This window comes from Vipera ursinii, assembly GCF_947247035.1.
Source record: "Vipera ursinii genome assembly, chromosome: 5".
In the NCBI taxonomy this organism is placed as follows: Eukaryota; Metazoa; Chordata; class Lepidosauria; order Squamata; family Viperidae; genus Vipera; species Vipera ursinii.
Window position 1 is genome coordinate 15153063 of NC_139518.1, and position 17441 is coordinate 15170503.

Sequence of the window (17441 nt, forward strand, 5' to 3'; positions counted from 1 at the left end):
ATGAATTTTCGTTCAATGCGATGCTTGGAAGCAGGAGAGGAGGGTAAGGGGAAAGTAAGAAAAAACTTTGTTTTTAATATTTACTCAAGTGAATATCAGGATGCTCCGTCAGTATGGATGCCATGAAACAACAGCATTACCAATACTGCATAATGCTCCAAAGCAAAATATAAGATTTAGAATAATCAGCTATTGGTGCTCAAGCAAACTGTCAAAATATTAGAAAGTTATTTATACAAGATTTTGGGGTTGTATGCTGGAGTGGTTTCAGGTGGTTATAGAAGCCACCGGTGATCTTGGGCCAGTCACAACTTCTCAACCTAGTCCACTTTACAGAACTGCTGGTGCCGGAAGAAAGGAAGGAGATGAATTTAACAAAGTATGATGACACCAGAGCCACTTCCACTTCTTCTCCTTTCTTATTTACTAATGAGGTCATGAAGAAATATTAAGGTATTTTTTCCAAGGCCGGCACAAACAAGGTGTTTGAGCCAAATAATATTCACAATATAGACTGTTTTAAAATGGTACCACCTTTATCTTAATATGTACATCAAGGATATCTGGAATACTGCCGAATATTGTTTTGATTTCTTCTGGTGCAAGAATAGGGCCTCCGAGCTGTCCTTCCTTTTCCAAAGGGACCTGAAAGACCTGAAGGAAAAAAAAAAGTAGGTCAGCAATGTTATGAAAGCAGTCCGGCCAGTCCATGCGCTCAGCTCTGGATGGAGCTGATAACTCGAACTGTACCCAGAATTAAAAGATTATAGGGTGGTAAAAAAAGGGAATTAATATTAGCAAATTATACGTGGACTATGGTAGAATGACTGTATTTACATACACGCATTGGTGTTTTGTGTATGTTGGTGGGTCAGACAAAACTTGATAAATTAACTTTCCCATCCCTTTTGTCCCCATGAAACTCTCTCTCTCTCTCTCTTAAAAATATAAATGAATAAATGACCATATCTGTTCCTTAAACAGAAACCAAAAGTATTTTGACAGTGAAGCAGCTCTACTTTAGCAACTGCCTCAGTTAACATGTATGGAAGGGTATGAGAGTTCTCCCTTCTTCCATCATGTCCCCCCCCCCATTCATTCCAGGGACTTAGAAGCTCCTCCAGAACAGCACAGAGTGGATTTGAGGTCAAAGAAGGAAGCAAGGAAATTATCATTATATTCTTCTTCCGTCGTATCTAAGAGGAGACTCTTGAAATATGCACAAGGAATCATCTCTAACTGGTTGCTGCAGTATCAGTCATAACACAAAGTCACTTAAAGCATCAGTTTAAGAAATAACGCAGTAAATGAAGCAACTTACCTGGATTATAGTTGTCAAGATATCTACATAGTTGCTTTCTGTCTGATACAGCTCCTTTGCAACCTGCCACCTGGCGGATTGCTTTGAAGGAAAGGGAGTTGTGTTTTTGGATGGCTTTGCACAAGATTTAGGCGTTTCTGCGAAGGACGGAGAAATACTATGACACTTTTTTTAAAAAAAACAGGAAACTTACTACGTAAGCTAGGAAACATTCTTAAAATAGAAAGGCCAATTGAAGATGAGCTGGGGCCGAGTACAGTACAAGTTTTAATGACTGCCCAGAACACCAAAAATTGAAGGCAGCGGTCATCTTCAATATCATCAGGTGATGTTGCAGTTATGTCGACTGCTTTCTCTCGGCGAAATAACTGCTGACTATTATATCAGCACCATCGGGGAAAACAACTAGAGAGCTTTGAACTTGTACAATTTGCTGCAAGATTAGTTGCTGGGAATTTTAGATAATGCTATGAATTCCAAATAACATCTAAGTAATGCTTACCTGCTAGCAACCCAAATGTGAAACTGACATTTGAATTTGATTCAGATTACTAGTCAGATCCAATTACCCAACCGTGATTGCCATCAACAGTCATATATATATATATATATATATATATATATATATATATATATATATATATATATATATATATATATATATATATATATATATACACACACATACATATATATACACACATACATATATATACACACACATATATAGATATATAGATATATATATAGATATTGCTGTACTTATAGCCTTTTTGCTGACTGTTGTTCTAACTTCCTGCATTTCATGAGAATCACTGAATCATAGGGCTTGAAGGGATCTCAGAGGTCTTCTAGTCCAACCCTGCCCAAAGCAGGAGACCTTATATCATCCCGGTCAAATGCTTGTCCCATCTATTTTTGAAAACCTCCCGTGATGGAACACTCACAACCCTAGGAGGCAAGCTACTTGCACTGATTAATTGTTCTCACTGTCAGAAAGTTTCTTCTTGCTTCTAAGTTGGTTCTCATTTTTTAATGAATTTCACCCGTTACTTCTTTTCCAGCCCTCTGGTGCCTCAGAAAAGAAGTCAATACCCACTTTTTTGTGACAGCCTCCACAACTTAGCCTCCAAACCCTTTATCACTGAATGCTGGCGCTCCTTGGAAATGCTTAATTTATACATAAAACATCTCCAGGGAGAAAGCTGATTTACAAGTGGATTCTCAAACTGATCCAATGCCCATTCTGAAATTGTCCCTTAAGTTCTGCACTCTAAGCAAACAATCCCTTTCTACCTAAAAACACTGTCAGTCAAACCCACCGTCACCGTGTGAAGTTCTCAGCCTGCTTACAGCTGGAGGTTGTTGACACAAGGCATCTTTCCAAACCGGGATGGAATGGAAGCTGACACGATTTATTTTATGTTCCATTGGCAAAAGAGAATATTTTTGGAGATTCATTTGAGGTGTTCCATTAACTAGGCTTACAGGTATATTACTGCTAGTTGCCTCGGCTGTTTGTTGTAGACTGTCTAAGGAGTTTATGTAACCTTTACAAGAAACATTATCCAAAGAAATACAACTGGAGTTTCTGCAGCATCTCTTCCTCATCCGACTAAGCCTAAGGACATCACAGGTGCCTCTCTCTCTATCTTTCTCCGGGTGCCTCAATTCTAGCCTCTGCCCTGCACAGTTTGAGAAGGAAAAAGCCTGTTACTCATATGGGCAGAACGATCCAGCGGTGTTTTGTTTTCATTGCAAAAATAAAAAATATACAAAGATAGTTCCGCAATACCTCCATTAGCCATGCTCGACTCCGGGGTGTTAGAAATGTCAAGTAAAGATCCTATGGAAAGGGAATGTTCGGCCGATGGCCGTTTCCGAGGTGGAAAGGGAGACATGTCCGTTTCTCGGGTTAGCTGAGCAAGGGTTTCTCTCAAACGCCGTCTCTTCCGGTTGCTGCTGGGAGTATTTAGAGAAAGTAGCGAGGCCGAGGTCTTCAATTCGGGACTCTCTGGCTATAGCGAAAGACAGATGTCTAGATTAGGAACTGTTTCCCTTTTACAGCCCAGCTTCTGTACAGATGATCACTTCTTGCCCTTCAAAGTTATTACCGGTAGTCTTCGACTTACGACCGCAATCGAGCCCCAAATTCCTGTTGCTAAGTGAAACACTTAAGTGAATTTTTGCCCCGTTTTACGACCTTCCCTGCCGCAGCTGTTAAACGAACCACTACACTTCTTGAGTTAGTCACCCGGCTGTCGCGTGAATCTGACTTTTGCGTTGACTTTGCTTGTCAGGAGGTGGCAAAAGTGAATTACGTGACCCCCACGACACTTGCAACCGTCATAAATGTGAGCCCCTGGTCAAACGTCTGAATTTTGATCACATGACCATGAGGATGCTGCAATGGTCGTAAGTGTGAAAAATGGTCATAAGTCCCATTTTTCAGTGACATTGTAACTTTGAATGGTCACTAAATGAACTCTTGTAAGTCGAAGACTACCTGTATTGTTATTATTTTTCCTTGCAAGTTTAACCCGGGAAACACATTTGAGAGATTTAGGCCTGATTTTGCCAATTCTCCCCCAAATTCTCCATTTTCTTGCATAGCAGCATACCTTTTCAAATAAGTACATTGATTCTCCAGCTCTGGCATCCATCTGTATGCTTCCCCAGAACCACTAGAGGGAGAAAAAATATTTTCTGTCATTTATTCAAGCCGTTGCAATTATCTATCATTCCACAGTTAAGAATAGCTACTGAGCACAGCTTACATTATAAAACCTATAAAAGCCAGAAAATGTTATTAAACAAATGCGTTTAAGAATCCAGGGTACTATATTTAGACTGACCTCTTGCTTTACAACAAAAAGGCTCGGAGACGACTCAAATGGAATATTTTTTACTGTGTTTTCTTCAACTATAAGATGAGTGCAGCGTTCATCACCAACAGGCAAATGCTGTCCCCCTGTGGATGAAAAGTAATCAATTGCCTGTTATTTTATCATTTCTTTTGCAATCTACTGCTATGAACGGTGCATAAAAGCAAATAAAAAAGCTAACTATTGTAAAGAAACATCACAATGTAGTTATGAAACATCAAAGCTAAGATTTGCTCAATGCAGCTTTTTAGAAAGGAAGTTACAAAAGAAATGTAAAGCTTATTAGTCTAAGTAGATGTAGACTTTTGACATCCTCTAGTAAGGAAGGGAGGTTTGCTCTGTTTATAAACAAAAACTGTACGTAACAATTGCAGCTGATAATAGCTGTCTAAACCAAATACTGTACATAAACATACAGCAAACCCCACTCCCTTCTAGCACTGAAGATGTTACCTAGTCTGGTAATGAAATGCCTGCAAGCAAACAACCAAGTTCAGTGAGCATCAAGAACTCCCAAGAAGCGTATGAATCCATGATCAGGAATAGCCATATTGTTACCAGATTTCTTATTATAGAAATCAACTGCTATACTATATAAACATTAAGAATAAATAAAATTTAATAAAACCTCACTCTTGAAATTTGTATACAAAATGTCTACATTGATTGTGGTGTCAGTTACAATGGAAAGTTCATATGTCTAGGAAAGCCATATAGTAGTAAGGCTGTGGCTTAGAGTGAGACACAAATTTAGCCATAATTTAACAGGACAGGTTGGCTAAAACAAAGAATGGATTAGACCGAATTTTGCACCCATATTTACCTTGCATTTCTGTCATTTCTTCCATGTTCTTTTTCTCTTCATCAGAGAATCCAAGAAAACTTAAAATGCAGTCCTGAAATGGTGGAACTTTAAATTCTTTCCTAAATTCTTCATCGGCAGCACAAAAGTCACTAAAAGAGGGAAAGGACAGAGAGAAAGGAATGAATTTAAGGCAACTGTATTAAATTTTATTTCCTATTATTCTGAAATATTTGCTTTCAAGCTTAAAGAATGCTATACAGGAAAGATCATACATACATGTCATTTCTTCTCTCCCAAGATCTATAAATCCACTCTGCTTTCATGATTGGAGTGCCAAGACTCACAGCTACCTGCAAATCAAGGGAAGGAACAACCCTTTCACTTAAAAGCACTGTTAACACTTGCATGAAGATACAGATCCATATGCCTATTTCAACTTCTTATCCTTTTTTTGATAAAGCCTTTAAGATTTATAACAAAAATAGAGTGGCAGGAGATTAAATGAGTCTGGGTTTCAATAAGTCTTAATGATGTAAAAAATTAAAAGGGCAATTTGGGAACAAATCTGTACTTTACAAACAAGTATTACAAATACAACTCAGGCGCTCCTGTCCAACAATTGAGCAATTCAAAAGTAACATCAAATTATAGTGTAGTTTTATGACCACCAGAAGTTTGACATTGTCTCTTCAACCTGCATTTAAATCTCAACTGCACATATAAATTATTGAGAAGATTTTAATTACACTTATAAACAGCTTTATTTAGTTGCAAACCAATATGCTCTAGCTGTTAAAGCAATCAATTAATCCACATAAGAAACATGGAACATAGAACAGTTACAATTCTTCATTTAAGTTTTGAGGACACATTTTCCATTCATTCATTCATTATCTACCATCTCTTATATTTGTATGAGTCACAGTAACACTATTATGCAGCCTTACATGAAGTTAACATATATCTCTTTTTTTAAAGAAAACAATTATTTGATATACTGCAAATGGAAAGCCAATCACATAAAATACAAATTTGCTCATTAAAGGCATTTAAATAACAGCACACTGTAAACAAATGTATTTTACTGGGGGAAAAAGTCCAAAAAACAAAACAAAACAGGATTACAACCCAATTATGAGATGCCCCTTGTCCACAGCCAATTCTTAGGCACTGGCTTGCTATATTAGGGTATTTGCTGCATTTTTCTGAAGGATAGCATGAGCTTGCCCCCGATGGATTACAAGTGATCAAATTATCAAATTAACATAGAGATTCTATTCATTTTTTTCAAACATGCTACAAAATATTAGCATGCCATGTAGCAATATAACTAGCAGCGTTAAATGATTCTTGCACTGTTCAACGTAATGCTCATGACCACTTTTAACTGCACAAAATGTGTTTTAGACACTATCAGAAGAGTTGCAAAAGAAGCCTTATTTTCCCTTCCTCACAATCATAGAGTTGATCAGAAGGAAGAAAGACTCTAAGCAAGATTCCCTCATTCATAAAAGTAGAAGCTATTTATGTCAAAATACAGGTACTCACATATGAGGTTTATAAATAAATATCACTGCAGCATTTTAAGATGGCATCCACTGATCAAAAGTCTATTTCTGTATCCCCTTGCTGCTTTCACTATTAGACCCTGAATTAGACCCATTCATTGCTATTAGACCCATTCATTGCTTCAAAACCTTGAATTACAGAAATATATTTCTTTTTTTTAAAAAAAAAACTTGTGTTTGTTGTTATCCACAATGATCCGAATAAATATTCTGATATCTTCAAAAAGAAAATCTTCACTTAAACCCTTAATGGAAATTTGAAATTCACTTACTCTGAATTTGTCTCCTTGTGTAGAGTTGGCCACCAGATGTGTAACTTTGGAACTGAAGTCCCGCCGAATAATCCCTCCCATGTGATGAACCAAGGTCACCAATTTAACCTAAAAGCAAAATTGGAGTACAGTTGAACATGTTGAAATAAAATTGCTGCTGGACAAGGCAAGGATGTCATTTACACTTCAGAGTAATTTCTCTTGCTGGTTTACCTAGATCAGGGGTAGGCAACCTTGGCTCTTTTATGACTCGTGGACTTCAATTCCCAGAATTCCTGAGCCAGCCATGCTGAGGGAAAAGGGAAAGGTTTCCAAGCTGAGCCATGCTGGCTCAAGGAATTCTGGGAGCTGAAGTTCATGAGTCATAAAAGAGCCAAGATTGCCTACCCCTGACCTAGATAAACTTAAGCTTCACAACAGCTGTACAAGACTGAGGGGTTTTAATTTTTTAATTAATGGGGTTTTAGTTAAGTTCAGGGATTAATTTAATCTTAGTTTTAATCGTTTTTAATTGTATATGATGTATTTTAACTTTTAATTTTCCCTGTAAACCGCCCTGAGTCCTACGGGAATAGGGCGGTATATAAATTTAAATATAAATAAATAAATAAATAAAAATAAATAAATTCAGTCTGAATTCCTACATCATCTTAAATCATGGCTTCTTTAGTGACAATTTGACTAAATCACAAATTGGCTTGATTTATACGCTTTACAAACTACAATTGCCAAATACACAAGTATGTTAAAGCCAAACTCAAAACAAAATGATGTTTGTCTTTATGTGAAGTTAACCCTTTTATAATCTAATGAATATTATCAATTGAATTTTAAAAAAAATTGAATGGAATCTAAAATCCATGTCTGCCTTCTGTAAGCCCAACAAATTAATTTTTATCCATTTCAAATGAATGTGTTAGATCAGATCGATCTAGTGAAAGACTCAGGGGTTCTCTGTTTCCAAATTCTGAAGCTCTGCTCCAGTACCAGATAAGGCCAAGCTTGAAGATAATGTCTAAATATTAACTAATAGCCCAATTGTTCACATCAAACATATTAGTAAAAATTGGCAGAAAGAAAACATTCTTACCAGTTCATCTTTCTTCCTGAATCCTGTGAAGCATAACACAAGATTCACCATATTTGTGCAGTACAATGGACGACACGCGAAGGGTAGAGGCTGAAAGGAAATCTGATTAATACCATTTCCAAAATTTTCAATTTTTTATTTATTAAACTTATTTTAACCAAAAAAAAGCCACAACCAAAAGCCTCTTTGATATAGTGCAATTGCAGGGCCTTAAGAAAATAGGACTCTGAATTCAGGAGGGATAATACTAATACCAATACTAATAACAGTAACAATAATTTATTAGACTTGTATGCCACTTGACTCTTCGGATATATTCCAAAGAAGACCCTTGAAAAGTTTTAATCCTAGGCTGTCACAAGACCATAGTATTCTCTCAAATAGGCTGAATTCAAGCACACGGTGTTTTATAGATGAGTACTTAGTATTTTGCAAAGAAAAAAACGGACAGACAGTGCCAACTTTTTAACACATGTCTGATGTGGCTTCCATTTGCTTTTCCCAAAGACAAATTAGCTGTTGGGTTTGCATCAGTTGCCAGTTCCAGGCTAGACTCAAGGACAGTCCATGGAAAGCATCTGACAAGACAGAAGTTAGCAGCATAGGCCCCACCATTTTACGGTCATTTTCTTCCCGTAAAAGACAAAGTTGCTATTTCAACCAAAGCCAACCAAAATTGTTCCTGACTGTCTGGATTTCAGTCCATGAAATCAGAAGAGGCTCTGATCTGGAAGCCTCAAGGAAAAAAAAATTGAACTTATTCAGAACAGGGAAAATCTATCCTTATGACTCCTGACAATATGCAGTACATCATCTTGCTTGGATTCAATTTCATTTTGATATCTCTCATCCAGCCCATTACAGACATTAGCCAAGCATTCTGAGTACCATGTCATTATTTGAAGATTTCAGAGAAGTACAGTGAGTGTCATCAGCCAACTGACAGCACCCAACTCCATACTCCTGATGATCTCTCCCAGCAGGCTCACTTAAATGCTAAAAAATACTGGAAAGAATGAAGCCTTGAGGGATGCAATATAATAGCATGCCCTCAGAAGCCCATTTCTGCCTATAGAAAGTGCTAGAATAGAAGGTGTTTTGTATGGTATGAAGCATCTCAAAGAGAAATGTGTTTCTCACACACCCCAAAAAGATGAATCATACTGACATTGTAGAGCAAGGACCTCATTGCAGCAAATTACATTCAATTCACACAGCCCCAGCAGCAAAGTTACTAAATATTTCTCAAAGCTCATGTTATTAGACATTTGGAGACATTACCATTTTTCATAAATAACTGTAGTTTTTTTGAACAAATACTGATGTCTATTCAGTACTTTTGATGACTTGCTAGAGTTCATTATATTTCCATACTGGTAGTTCTAGTGTAGTTTTGCTATTTCTGCTTATGCGTAAATTATTTTAAATATGCTTCTGATAAGAATAGCAGTACGTTCAAGTAAAAAAAAGTGTTTTTAATTCAATGACAGGAAAAGCTATCAACCGTATTCGCAAGATATATAAAATATATTTTAAAAGGTAGCAATTCCCATGTACTTTTATTTTCTTACCTCGCCTTTTTTAGCACACTGAAATACCACTGGGGGCCCAAGGATCCTGCAGTCTGCCTTGTACAAGTTACTAAAAATGGGACCTTCAAAGTCTGATAGTACAAAGACACCCTCAACATCCGGTGATTCAGAGTCATCATACGTTTTCATAAATTCCATCCTTATGTAAGACACTTTAATATCCTGCATTGTTCCAATATAAATATATATTTATAAATAACACATTATTTATAGCAATAGCACTTAAATTTATATACCGCTTCATAGTGCTTTACAGCCCTCTCTTTACAGCATATTGCCCCCAACAATCTGGGTCCTCAATTTGCCAGCCTCAGAAGGATGGAAGGCTGAGTCAACCTTGAGCTGGTCAGGATCGAACTCCTGACAGTGGGAATGCAGTGTTAGCCTACAATACTGCGTTCTAACTATGACTCTTGTAGGTTTTCTATGCTGTTCCCCCAATGAAAGATCTAACTAGGCTTCTGAGTGCTGAGCTGTGGGACAAACACAAACATATGACTTATTTTTTCCCCAAATAGAAACAAGACCTATCTAATTTAAATTCTCCATCATCAGTATAAGACTCATCAATTTTTAAAGTTTTGTAAAATCAAAAACCAAAGCAGGCATGTGAGCAACTTCAAAGCAGATCGGTGCTTCTGTTCACCTGTTTCCACAGGGTACCATTCATTTCTACCATGCCTTTCATTTATCCTTCTACTAAGTTTTGATAATAGTGGCCTCCCTCTCTCTACTCCAATCCCAAATAGTGCAACATGCTGCATGCAAACAGACAGCCTTTTTCCCAATATTGTATGGATAAAACTTATTACTTTTCTTCTGGTTCACCAGAAATAGTTTTCATTATCTTATAAATGGAACTTCCATTGTCTTAAAGCTGCATAGGAAAGGAGACCTTCAGTATGAGAACAACACAGTAAATCAGAGTTTCAGCTGCAGGGATTTTACTACTATCAACAAACAAATTCACAAACCTCTAAGGCTGTTACAAGTTTTTCACATCTTGCAGCTTCCTGAACTAAAATCACCTTGGTTTCAATTGGGGGTATTTCCTCTGTTGAGAAAGGAAGGAAATCATCAGCCTACAGAAAACTTCAAGGGTTAAAGGAAGAAAGAAAAGCGAAGAAACTGGAAAAAAAACAGGTGATTTGTCTACTACATACATCCTAGAAACAAAATCCCTGTATCCAAGTTTCCTGAAAAGCAAATTTATTCCCAGAACAGAAATCATATTTTTAACCAACTGGGTGCAGATTGCAATAGGCCTAGTTTTTAAAGTGAGCAATCAGAAAAGTCATATAGACATTGGGTTATATGAGCCGTTGGTCTCTTTCATATGAAACAGAATTATGTAATGCAAGGATGCTTTACATTTTTAATGAATTAAGGAAACTATCCATGAAAAACAGTAAGAAATCAAAGGTGCTTTTTCAAGAAGCAACTGGACTTTCTTTGTTTTTCCTTGAAAACATTTTGCTTCTCATCCAAGAATCTTCTTTAGCTCTTTGAACTTCTTGGAACTCTTCAACTTCTTGAGACTTTTTGAAACTCTTCCATTCTTCTGGGAAATCATTCCAGAAGCTTCTCCAGCTCTTTGAACTGAAGAAGCTTCTAGGATGAGGAAGGAAAAACAAATTAAGTCCAATTGCCTCTTGAAAAGCTACCTTTGAGACAACCAAGACTGAATGACTGAGAATCTCTATAGACAATAAGAAATCAGTTTTCAAATACAATAACCAGTAATGATTTTACCCAAACCCCTACATACTTAAAGGAATTGTTATTAGTTGTTCTCAATAACTATACTATACTCAGGTTTTAATGCACTCAGTAAGTTGAGATAAGATTCAGGAACAAGTAACAATATGAGCAAATGTTTTCAGATTAGTCCTTCCACTTCTGTGAATATTTATCTATATTATACTTACATCTATATAGTTTGCACCATTCTGGAGTAACACAGATCACAAGTTTAAAGTGACCATCTTCTTATCACCTTAGTACTTGCACCCGTATCCTTAGCTTTATTTATTTGGAAAATTGATATAGCTGCCTGTCTTAAATACATAACTGGGCAGCACATAATCCACATTTAAATAATATAAAAACCTCTATAACCAAATAAAATAATCCAGTTGAGGAAAACAATAACCAAGATATTTCTTAAAAAAAAACATATATTTTGGGCTCCCCTAACATCCCAGCCCTAATACTTAAGGGGAAAGCAATGTTTTAATCATCTCCCTGAAGGCTAAGAGTGTCAGGGCCATCCAAACCTCGGGGAGGGGAATGTTTCATAGACAGGAGCTTTGACAGGGAACACTTCTCCTTGGATACACAAGATGGCACTGTATGATAAACGGGGACTTGGAGTATGTCCATCCTGTTCAGTCTAGCAGAACAGACAGAAAATCAGATACACAGTTCTGCGAATAACCTGAATTCGTGCTATGTAAGGCTGTAAAGGTGATAACCGGCATCTTGAATTGCATCTGGAAGGATACTGGAAACCAATGCAGCTCAAGCTGCAAATGATGTTGCATAAATGAACTTTGGAGCACCTAAGACTGCATGTCCCACTGTGTTGTGCAATTGTTAAAAGTTTCCAAGTTTTTCTTCAAGAGCAATTCCACAAAGAACACAGGACAGTATAATCCAGCAGGAAGTGGTTAAGGAATTAGTGACAGGGATCTGAGCTTCCCAATTAAGAAACAGGTGCAACTGGGGCACAAGACCAATCCATGATATAAGCCTGCCTTATATTGAAATTCAGTTCTAGAAACCTGTAGGATGCACACTTCTGCCAATACTTTGCAAGCAAGGTTCGGACACACTGAATTAAACCATACTGCCTGGTGCTACCATGAGAGGACCTACAGAGGTTTTCCTCCAAAGTCTTTTGTTCATGAAAAGGGATTACCAGAGTTCCTAGCTGGTCCACACTCAGCCAAATAATTTGAATAAGGAGCAAACAAGCTACAGGTAGTCCTCAACTTACAACTGTTTGTTTAGTGACCGTTCAAAATTACAACGGCACTGAAAAATGTAACCTATGACCGTTTTTCACAGTTACGACCTTTGCACATGACCTCCACATGATCATGTGATCAAAATTCAGATGCTTGGCAACTGGTTCATATTTATGACTGTTGCTGCGTCCCAAGGTCATGTGATCACCTTTTGCGATCTTCTGATAAGCAAAGTCAGTGGGGAAACCACAATCACTTAACAACCTGGGTTACTAATGTATCAATGGGAGTGATGCACTTACCAACTGTAACAAGAAAGGTTGTAAAATGGGGCAAACTCACTTAACAAATGTCTCCCTTAGCAACAGAAATTTGGGGCTCAATTATGGTAGTACGTCGAGGACTACCTATAGTATTGCATCGGAAATGTGCATTGTTATTTCTAGTGAGCTGCAGAAACCTTTGCAATGAGCTATCAATCATCCACAGACCAGGATCAACTCAGTTAAATGCATTGCATCATTTGCTCCTGAAGCGGAAGGAAGAGTTATTCTTAGCTCCATTATTCATCTGGCACAAGCCTTCAAGAAAAGACTTAAGTGTTCCTGTTGACATTTTTCAAACATTTAAGTTCTATTGTAAAACTAGACTTTCTGGTTTAGTTCTTTAGAACTTTTAACTTTTTTGGGGGTGGGGGGCAGGCTAAGCAAAAAAGCAGCAAATTTTTCAAAACGGCAATAGTTGGTGCAGACTCCTCTCGGAGACCCGTTCTCAAGAAAGGTGGTTTGCAGGAGGAAAGAATTGGTCTCACTGCAGTGGTTGTCCTCTGTGCTGGATACCACGGGGGGGGGGACTTTCTGCTGAGCCAGTTTTAAGGAAGCATTCAAGACAGGGTTCCTAGGATTGACAGGCTGCTTGGGAAAACCACTTCTCTTCTTGGTTTGAACTGCCAGCTTCGGACAGCACCAGAGTCCAAAAGCTCTGTGTTCCTTGTTTGAGCTATTCTTAGTGTAAGGCCTAAGTAGTGCGTCTTATCCACTCAGTGGTTCAGTGTGAGGCCTCCAATCCTCTCCTGCACTGCTGAGATTAGAGGTCCTTGTGCTCTTTGAACTTGGTTGTCTTCTTGCAGATGTTTCATTATTCAAATACTGTAGGTAACATCATCAGTACTCGTGAAATTGTTCCAAGAGTCTTGTAAAACGTGTTTCATATTTTGCATTACATTTATTAGAATCTTTCTAGATTTCACCATCTTTACCCATTGAATAGCAAGCCCGGACAGAGAAAGCTTGTTAGTGAAATATTTTATGGAACATATCCATTCACAGATCACCCAGCCATCCTCCCCCACTGATTCCTCTTAACTGAAGAAAACAATTCAGTTATGGCATGTATCTATGATTTAATATCTAAGTTGCCTTTCAATTGCTATTTATTATTTTTACGGAAGTTTGTAGCACCTTAAGGTTCCATTCTGATGCCAAAAAGAAAAATAGAAGCCTTTTACTTTGATAAATAAATGCAACGTATAAGCTTGTGGGAAGACAGAGTACATTATGATTTTTATTGTATTCATGCCTAGGGACATTGGTTTCTATTATAAATAAATTACAAACAAACGTGCATTTGAATGTTTACATCCCATGCACTAAACACATGCAGAAAGAACCACTAGCCTAAAAGTACAGTGTGGGGAGAAGAATACACTAAAATAAAAATCTACATTACCTTTACAGTCAGAAGCATCAGGGGTGAATACATTTTCCTTAGAATTTTCTATAATTTTTGAGTCCAGAACAGAAGAATCTGCCAAGAGGCTTTTCCTTGTATCAGACATGAATGTAGTGTTCTCAGTCATGGTCAAAATGGCATCTCTGTTCTACAGCTACACGAGAAACATCCAATTCAAAAATATGACAATAAGTAATCTATTTAAGATGGTTAGCAACACCGTAATTTTGAGGATTCTCACATTTCATTACTAAGGTTTTCTCTTCACAACCAGTATCAAAGAATCCTCCCCCACCCCATTTTATATTTCTACTGCTACTGACTGCTGTTTCCATTCAAGTCTCCATTACAATATGGAGACTCCAATAGGATTCCTAAGATATGCAGAATTTCTCAGCTGAACAATTACCTATTAAATAAGGGGAAAGGCAGAATTAAAGGTAATATTTAAATGTGTCTGGGAAGACATGTATCTTCATAACTTACAATTACTGAGATTGTAGTGCTGCCAAAAAAATGTAGATAACCCAGCTGAAGGAAATTATATGGCCCCCTGGAATTCATCACCCATAGAACTGGCAGAATAGCCCAGAATAAAGTAAGGATATGCCATTGATATAGAAAGGCAATCACTTGCCAGCTCCATGGAAGAGTATAATCAGACTTGGTACAGGCTAAAAAAGGGCTCTCAAATATTCTGAAGCATACATACAACATATAACCTCTAATAGTGGACCACTGGTAAAGGGAAACAATTTATTAAGACTGAAATTGACCTACTGCTTTTATTTTGAAGCTATAGCTAAAAATCATTTGTTAAAAAAATAGGTTTAGAGTCATCATTTTATCTCAGAATGAAGTATTTTCATAATGTAAAAAGGACAATTTTTATTGTGTTTTTCAAGTAGAACTGCAGATACCATGTTTTGCTAAATACAAGCTCAACTTTTTAGCTATAAATGGTCTGCCCAATATAAAACAAGTGTGTAATTGATCTGATGGAGGATAATTTCTCAGTACAATATTTCTTGCTCTACTATAACAGTAGAATACAAAACATGGTTTTTCAAATTACCCTAAGCCTTAACAAATATTTAGTCAATTAAACAAAACCCCAGGAGTTTTATGTAAAAAAGATGTCGAGACTCTAGAAAGGGTACAGAGAAGAGCAACAAAGATTATTGGGGGACTGGAGGCTAAAACATATAGGGAACGGTTGCTGGAATTGGGTATGTGTAGTTTAATGAAGAGAAGGGTGAGGGGTGACATGATAGCAGTCTTCCAATATCTCAGGGGCTGCCACAAAGAAGAGGGAGTCAAGCTATTCTCCAAAGCACCTGAAAGCAGAACAAGAAGCAACGGATGGAAACTAGTCAAGGAGAGAAGCAACCTAGAACTAAGGAGAAACTTCCTGACAGTTAGAACAATTAACCAGTGGAACAACCTTCCTCCAGAGGTGGTGAATGCTCCAACACTGGAGGTTTTTAAGAAGAGACTGGACAGCCATTTGCCTGAAATGGTATAAGGTTTCCTGCCTGAGCAGGGGGTTGGACTAGATGACCTCCAAGGTCCCTTCCAACTTTATTATTATTATTATTATTATTATTATTATTATTATTATTATTATTATTATTATTATTATTATCTATTTTATTAATTTTTATCCTGTCATTTATTTTTGGTCAACTCAATGTATCAAATCAACAGATTAAAACCCTACATGGAAAAAAAGATGCCAAAAAGTTAAAACTGGCTTTTGAATAGGTTGAGGAACATGAGGCAATATTGCTGATGCACACCGGATAATTTACAAAGCCAAAGAATACTAAAAAGAATCAGTATGTGCTTCATTGACTGTGGAAAGTTTTTGATTGTATTGATTGTGTCAAACTGCAGAAAGTGCTCAGAAAAGTAGGAATCCCAGACATATCATTATCCTCATGAACAAGTCAAGAAGCCACTGTACATCAGAACAGGAAAAAACAGACTGGCTCGAAGTTGGCAAAAGGGTTGGATAAGGCTCTCCCTCTGAGAGCTGAGTGTAACAAAATTTCATTTTAACATACTGTATGCTGATTAGTGTACATTTAAAGTGACAATAAAGTTACTCTACTCTGTATACACAACCCTTATTTATTCACACTATTTCCTGAAGATATTAATTAAGGGAACTGAATAGGAAGATGGTTTTAAAATTGGAGGAAGAAACATCAACAGCCTGGGCTGTAAAGTGAAGATAGCCAAAAATGCAAAGATTCTGCAAGCCTACCTGCTGAAAGATTCAGTGAAAATAGCTTGCTATGGGTTCTGTCATTTAGGAAGGTACATTTGGTGGATCTTAGACAATGAGCCTTCTGAGCTATGGCACCAAGATTTGGAACATCCTTCCCCTGAGGTGAGACTGTCACCATCATTCTTGACTTTCCAAAAGCCCCTCAAGATCTGGTTTTGTCATCAAGCCTGAGGAACTAAACTGGTGAGGTTGCTGTGTTATTATTAACATTCCTTTGCTCTTTATTTCTTTTTCAGCTGTGTTTTAATAGTTTTAAAGGCTTTTTAATTGTTATTTTTAGCTTTGCTGTACACTGACAGGGTCACCGTATTTGCTAGATGGGCAGCTACGTAAGTTTGAAAAATAAATATAAATAAATGACTAAGTGTGGAAAAAATGGGACTAAAATATAAGGACCAAACTACGGGCGACAGCTAGAACAACCAGCCTTAGAGCTGACAATAAAGATATCAAAGTGGCAGTTTCTGTGTTTTGGGATCAACCATCTACAGTAACAAGCAGTCAAGAAATATGCCACAGATTAACACTTGGTAGAACAATCATGGAAAGCCTTGGTTAACATTCAAATCTGTGATGTACCTACAAACATCAGAATAGTGCAAGGCATGTTATTTCCTGTGACACTCTCTGGAGGTGAAAGTTGAATCTTAAAGAAACAGGATAGAAAGAGGACACACAGCAGCAGGTTATAGTGGTTGTGAGTGCACCTTTGGGAGATTTGAAAAAAACAGACTAGGGTCAGATTGACATAGAGAAAACCTATTTATGTGATTTCAAGAGTTGAAACCTACTCATCTGGACTTAGAATGGGCCAAAGTCAACCAAGTGGCCTACATGCCTATGAAAGGACTAGAATTGTTCTGTTTTTGTAGACCAAACAGAAAAAGTGTGCATTGTTTATTCCACCTTGAATGG

General features: G+C 37.3%; 1 protein-coding gene across 1 annotated transcript in view; it reads right to left on the bottom strand.

Moving 5' to 3' along the window:
- ECT2 (epithelial cell transforming 2) overlaps positions 1-14360 on the bottom strand; it is a gene marked incomplete at both ends in the record, with an annotated part of 44559 nt that extends 30199 nt beyond the window's left edge. The window contains 12 exons of the mRNA XM_083363475.1: positions 535-654; positions 1322-1458; positions 3117-3339; positions 3943-4005; positions 4177-4292; positions 5030-5160; positions 5288-5361; positions 6852-6959; positions 7942-8031; positions 9513-9695; positions 10508-10587; positions 14231-14360. Coding sequence (XP_083219601.1) covers positions 535-654; positions 1322-1458; positions 3117-3339; positions 3943-4005; positions 4177-4292; positions 5030-5160; positions 5288-5361; positions 6852-6959; positions 7942-8031; positions 9513-9695; positions 10508-10587; positions 14231-14360 — 1455 coding nt within the window. The remainder of the gene's footprint in view (positions 1-534; positions 655-1321; positions 1459-3116; positions 3340-3942; positions 4006-4176; positions 4293-5029; positions 5161-5287; positions 5362-6851; positions 6960-7941; positions 8032-9512; positions 9696-10507; positions 10588-14230) is intronic.
- Positions 14361-17441: the final 3081 nt, after the last annotated feature.